Source organism: Elaeis guineensis, chromosome 1, assembly GCF_000442705.2.
Source record: "Elaeis guineensis isolate ETL-2024a chromosome 1, EG11, whole genome shotgun sequence".
Lineage (NCBI taxonomy): Eukaryota > Viridiplantae > Streptophyta > Magnoliopsida > Arecales > Arecaceae > Elaeis > Elaeis guineensis.
This window is the reverse complement of record NC_025993.2, coordinates 110,201,797-110,208,192: the sequence shown is the minus strand read 5'-3', so window position 1 is coordinate 110,208,192 and position 6,396 is coordinate 110,201,797. Positions and strand designations below refer to the sequence as shown.

The window sequence follows — 6,396 nt, the reverse complement described above, 5'->3', positions numbered from 1 at the left end:
GCAATATTTTAGGCCAATGATTTGCAGAACGCTGACGAGTCCTCGTTGTCAATATTAGGATAAAAAATGAGCCCATTATAAATATTAAATTTATTTTATAATAAATTACTAGTGGATTATCCTTCTTTTTTCATCAACAAAAAAAAAAAAAAAAAAAAAAACTCAACTCTCATTGTCCAGTCTAAATTGAGGGAAGTCTTGCTCGGAACTTCAGAGAGGCTCAAAAGAGGTAGAATTTCGAGCAGCGGGTACATAAAATCACTAACTGTGGGAGCTGTTTCAACCTTAATTTGGATCGTTCTCTTTGCTATATGCATCAAAGTTCTTGCAATGTTGCATCTGCTCTCCAACCTTTGCAATTTTTATTGGATTTATTAATTTTTTATGATTTAAAATTTTAAATAAATAGTGATCTTATGAGTATTTTTTATTTTATTATTACATTAGTTTAAATCATTCATATCTTGCTCTAGTTGATTGGTTCACATAAAACAAGGCCCAATGAGCTCACTTAAAAAGTTTGAGAAGTATCCAGATCCATCCATTGTAGCTTTTTTATTTGGCTCCTTTTATTAGACAAGTCATTTTAGCGCTTTTTTTTTGATCAGCCATCTTTCACTATTGGATTATTCTCTCTCCATTGTAGTTGATCTGTATATTGGCTAAAATGAAAGAAGAAGAAGAAGAGGTATGGATTTTATTATTTTCTACTACTCTTTTGCTCTCCTATTTTGCTAAATTCTGAAAATTTCTTCACTTCACATCTAGTCTTTTTGAAACCGTACTAATGAGAAAGAATGAGTAGTCATCCATCAAATTATTGTATCTTTGAGAGCGGCCACCAGTAGCTTCATATATGAGGGGGAGGCGATATCACTTCTAGGACTATGTTTTTAGGCGTGCCTCGATTCTATACTATTTTTTGATATTTTTAATTTAATATTTTATTATTTAGAAAAGAATTGTGTACAATTTTGTTTTAGCTATCTTTCGTCGATCATTATATTTTCAATAATTTTTAATATATAAAATGGAAGCCATTGATCCTTCCTCTGTAACTTTGATTGCATGTAACTTTTTTTTTTTGTTTTGAGTAAAAAGGAGAGTAATGTGCATGAGTACAAAAGTCACCCATCTTTATTCTAGAATAGATTCATGGAATAGAATATACAAGATAGAATTTATAAAAAATTTAAGGAAAGAAAGAGTGAAATATATTGGGGATGTCTGGCCAAGACACCATCATCATATGACTTTTTCGATACCATGTATTGGTGCAGCAAGAATAAAAGAAGAAACAAAAAACAGAAACAATCAAATATATAGATCAGCCAAAAGACTCGTCTCCACGGGGCATGTAAGATTTATATAAGAAAAAAAAATTATAAGAGGAGATCACACCCTCAACTCTCGTTCATCCAATCTCTTTCACAAGAAGCTCTTCCTTACAAAAATCCTCTCTCTAGAAAAACCTCCTGAATCTTTGAAGCGATCGCTGTCTGCTACCTGACAGTCTACTTGAAGCATCTCTGTCTCTGCTCTCTATTGGTGCCTCTCGATCTGTTGCTGCTACTGAACTCGCTCTCGGCTGCGTCTACCATGATTTCAGATCTCTACCGAACCACTTTATGAGCCACTGTATGTTCACATGTTTTTAAACGCATCAAACAGTGCTTAGATCGGAATTAGACTTTGATTATAACTCAAAGAAATCTCTCAAATCGTCCAATCAAAACCGCAACATCCCACGACCATCCGATTGTACAATCCCGTATCCTGATCCATACAATAGTACTGTGAACTGTGAGAAACGACTCTGAAATGCTGTTGGTCCATGATGGACTGCGAGAAGCAAGCGGAAAATGTCCCATTGGTCCATTACAGCTCCCATGGACCACCGATCCATGCACCACATGTGGACCGCCTAAGAAATCTGCACAGGCCGTGCCTGCGCGTGCGCCTGCCTGGGCCTGGGCCGTGCACCGTGCGTCCCGTGCGCGCTCGCTCTGCTGCGGCCTCCACCATCTTGTGGGCCATGCCATCTGCTTCGAACTTCTTTCGAACATATCTTCTCCATCTGGACTTCATTTGTGCTGATCTTGAGCTTGTTGAACTCTGTTCATCATCACGGATCCCGCTGTGGGCTCAATGTAGATTGAATCTCGAGACATCAAATTCTAATAAAATATAGTATCCATAATTTTTTAGCATGCCAGACTTCCAAGGAAGAGCAAAAGTATGGAATAGGAGACCCAGAAGCAAGAGAGAACAGACCAAAAAGAACTGCAACCATTGGGTACAAGAAAAATGATTACATGCAACTTGAAAGATTCCCTGGTCCTATTTGACCATCCTGTTATGACAGTTATTCATATCAGATTAAAGTCTCTATTGTAACATTTAGTCCAGTGCAATACAGGAGTGACTGGTATATCTGAAAGTCTCTGAACACATCCTTGAGATCATTGGGAGTTTCACGCTTGAAGTGATATGGATTCACAAGCCAAACCAAGTGAGAATAAACCTGTGATCCACACAAAAAACTGCCAAATTATAGGTCCTTGTTCAACACTATAGCTGGTAAAAGATATGGTAGACATCATTAGAAATTCTTTGAACAACACGGTGCAGAAGCTTCTTAGGTTTATACAAGTAACAACTAAAAGCAAATAAGATCAATTAGGCCCAGAATTTTTTCCATAGCCCCATATAAAGGATACCATATAAGCTACTCCACCACCACTCAACATACCTAATTGACACAAAAATTTAAATTTCAAAAAAAAAAAAAACTTAGTTAAGGAGGTCAAAGGAAAATTTGGACCAATCATATGCACAAAGACTAGCTAAAAAGGAGCAGAAACTGTCTCTCTCTTTAGCAAGGGGAGGTTAAGAAGCTCCATTTCTGTGCAATCCACCATTTCGGCATTATCATCCAAATCCATGTCATCCCTTGCTCTGGGCACTGGCTTCAGACCCTGAAAAACCAACACATGATCATGATTCATTACCTAAACAATCTTCTTTGGAGTTTTTAACTAGGCAAAATTTTTATATAATCTTGATATAAGATGACACATATGACTCTCACCTCTGTGAAGATATTGAGAGCCTCTTCTATGGTTTTGGTGCTTAGCACACACAATGCTTCCTCCTGAAATAACAAAGGAAAAGAATAAAAATTAAGAAGAGTTAATTACTTCAGTGCATCTACTGTCATGCCAAGTATAGCTATCAAAATAAAAGTGGGCAATCTGATGATAGATCACATAGAAGTCACTAGTAAGAACCATCCCCAATTTGCTTCTTTCTGAAGAAGAAGCATTACAGTATATATGATATGACCAAGAAATTAACAAAATAGGCTATCAAGAGGTCATTAATCAATAAAAAAAAAGCAAAAATAAAAACCAAAAAAAATATTCTTTTTTAAAAAAATAATAAAAAAGAGCAAGTCCACCTTGTTTCATTCACCAAAGATGAAAGAAACAACCCCCTAGGAGATATTAAGTACAACAAGATCCAGTTCTCCACCCTGCCAACTTCCAACTAAAAGAGAATAAGCAACATAGCAAGAAAAAAAAAAATAATCTTTATCTGCTGCAGACACCACAATTATATATGCATCTATCTACCAAAAAAATTCACATACCTACATACTATATATCACAACATACGCAATCTAAAAAGGGACTGCCCAAAGATCATTAGCAACAATTAAGTGGGAGAATCCAAAATACCAAATTCTAACTCAGGGATGCAACCAAAACCATATAAAAGGATACAAGGAAGCTTAACCATATATCTAACAAAATAAAATAGGTAGGCAAACTAGTTAAGAGTAATCTATTTAGTTGTAACAAATTAAGAAGGAAAAAAAAAAATAATGGCTACCCTTGCATACTGGAGCTGATCAAGCGTGAGAGTGCGAGGCTCATTCTCTATTGAAGACTTCCTCTCGATCTTGAGACGTGGAGACGTCTTCTTCATGTTGTTTCCTTTCTCTCCTCTCTTTATCTAAGCAGAAGCGAGAAGAAGGAGAAGGAGAAGGAGAGAGAAGAGCACGGAAGATGGAAGAATAGTTCACATCAACGTGAAGCGGTCCACCGCGTCCGTGTTAGCAATTAAGCTCCCACGAAGGAGATGGTTAAATAGAGGAGTTGGCCGCTTCTTTACGGACGCGTGTCGGTCGACCAGGAAAGGATGACCATACACGTGTAAAGAACGTACCGGTGCTTCTGCACACGTGGCAGTGGATGACGACGATGCTTTGGGTGTGGTGGGGGCGAGTGGGCTTGCCAAGCACACACAGGATCCGTGGGCACAGATGGCTTGTTTAAAATATTCTGATGATATCAACGTATTTATTCAAGAATGATTTGATAAATTTAATTTACCAAAGGACGGGGACATACTTCACCTTATTTCAATCGAGCTGTCAGAGAAGTTTTCTGTGCGCCAGCCATGATGCTGAAAATCTGATACGAAGCACATCATTTTATTCTATTAAATTATATATTTATTATTTTTTAATATATATTTAATATTTATAATTTTATTTTTTTATTTAAAATTTTAAATAATAAAAAATATTTTTTAAAAATTATAATATTTTTTTTAAAAAATTATGATACTTCTTCATAAAAATTATTATATTTTTTTTCAAAAAAATTATAATATTTTTTCACAGAATTATGATACTCCTTCATAAAAATTATGACACCCTTCCTTCACAGAATTATAACATCCTTTCATAAAAATTATGACACCTCTTAATAAAAATTATGACACACCTTTTCTTTCAAAGATAGGTATCATAATTTTTAAGAAGGGATGTCATAATTTTTAAGAAGGAATATCATAATTTTTTTTAAAGGACAGAGGTATCATAATTTTTTAAAAGGGATGTTATAATTTTTGTAAAAAGGTGTCACAATCAAAGACAGAGGTATTTTCATCATATAAAATTTTTAAATAAAAAAGATGATCTGTAAGAATTAAATGCGTGTTAAAAAGTGGTGACTATGTAGATCAATCGGATAAGATGGTGCACTCCATGTCGGATTTTCTACATCATCTGTGGTACACAAAAAAATTTTTCGAGCTACTAATAACAAGATGAAAAAATTTAAAAAATAAAAACTTAGCTTATTTCAATCAAGCTATTAATAATAGGATGACAAAATTTTGGGACGAACCTATTATATATATTTTTTTTTGATTGAAAAATTGTTATAAATTTTATAAAGGCAAAGGTGGTAGATGCAAACGCTCCAACTCATTCGTTATAATATAATTAAGAGATAGCGAGATCTTGCGCCTCCTTGTTGTGTAATCTTTAAGTAATCTATTAATATTATATGTTGTGTTTTGGAATAGAATCAGTTTCACTGGTGAGTTTGATGCTTGCTATAAGGTAAGGTTTTGAGTTCATTTGTAAAGAGTTAAACTTCTATCAAAAAAAAAAAAAGAAGAAAAGAGTTATACAATTTTGATTTTTCTCAAAAGATACTATGATTTGATGGAAAATTTGCTTAATCAAATATTGACACCATTTATATAATATTTATCTCATTTTGGTTCAAGGGCTTTTTTATCTTTTGCATTTATCTAGTATATCTGGTGTGTGTATATCGCAAACATGATTATCACATATTTGGTGGTATCCAAAGGTCAGAAGGAGGTGTCCAAAGATCGTCAGTACCCCTTCCTCTTTTGGAACTTGTAGTTTCACTCTCCTCCGACGATCGATACTTTTTCTTTTTTGTCGGTGGGAGGATGGACGAAATCTTTTTTTTTTTTTGAAATTTGAATTTCGGTTTGATGGGAGTTTTTTTTCCTCTCTCTGTATGAGAGTTTTTTTTATCATTTCTGTACTCTTTTTTTTTATAATAAATTTGAATAGATTTTTTTCTCTTTATATAAAAAGAATATATGCAGCGTGCCATTCAATAATGTTACTTGCATAGTTTTTGAGCAAATAGAAAAAATACTTCAGCATCATACCTAACAAAATCTTTGTTTATATTGCAAGGCAAATTTGCTAATTAGTGTCTTAAATTTTTTTTTATCCATCCTATTGCATGATTCCATTCTATAAATTTGAAGAAAAAAAAATAATTGAAAATTTTTATGAGATCTCTAAAGATAGTGGAGGGGTGGGGTCCATACAAATCTTATTGGGATAATTCAGTCTGCTTCTTCGATTCACAATCGGTTGATTAGATACTTATCGGTTATAGATGACGAACCATCAGAGCTACATCACAGAACGAGTTTCGTCTCAATTACAACACATCATCTGATTTTCAATCGACCTGATAGGCACAAATCACTGACTATCAATCTGTAGGCCGACCAACAGTTGACTACTCTCAACTTTTCTGGCAAATACAA

The 6,396-nt window shown here is 34.3% G+C and overlaps 1 protein-coding gene across 1 annotated transcript; it reads right to left on the bottom strand.

Annotated features, from left to right (window-relative positions):
• Positions 1 to 2,544: 2,544 nt before the first annotated feature.
• Positions 2,545 to 4,113, bottom strand: LOC105038497 (uncharacterized). The gene is made up of 3 exons (XM_010914320.2): positions 3,895 to 4,113; positions 3,092 to 3,154; positions 2,545 to 2,978 (listed from the first exon to the last, which is right to left on the bottom strand). Exons 1-3 carry the CDS (start codon positions 3,988 to 3,990, stop codon positions 2,847 to 2,849), a joined length of 291 nt encoding a protein of 96 aa, XP_010912622.1. The 5' UTR covers positions 3,991 to 4,113; the 3' UTR covers positions 2,545 to 2,846.
• Positions 4,114 to 6,396: the final 2,283 nt, after the last annotated feature.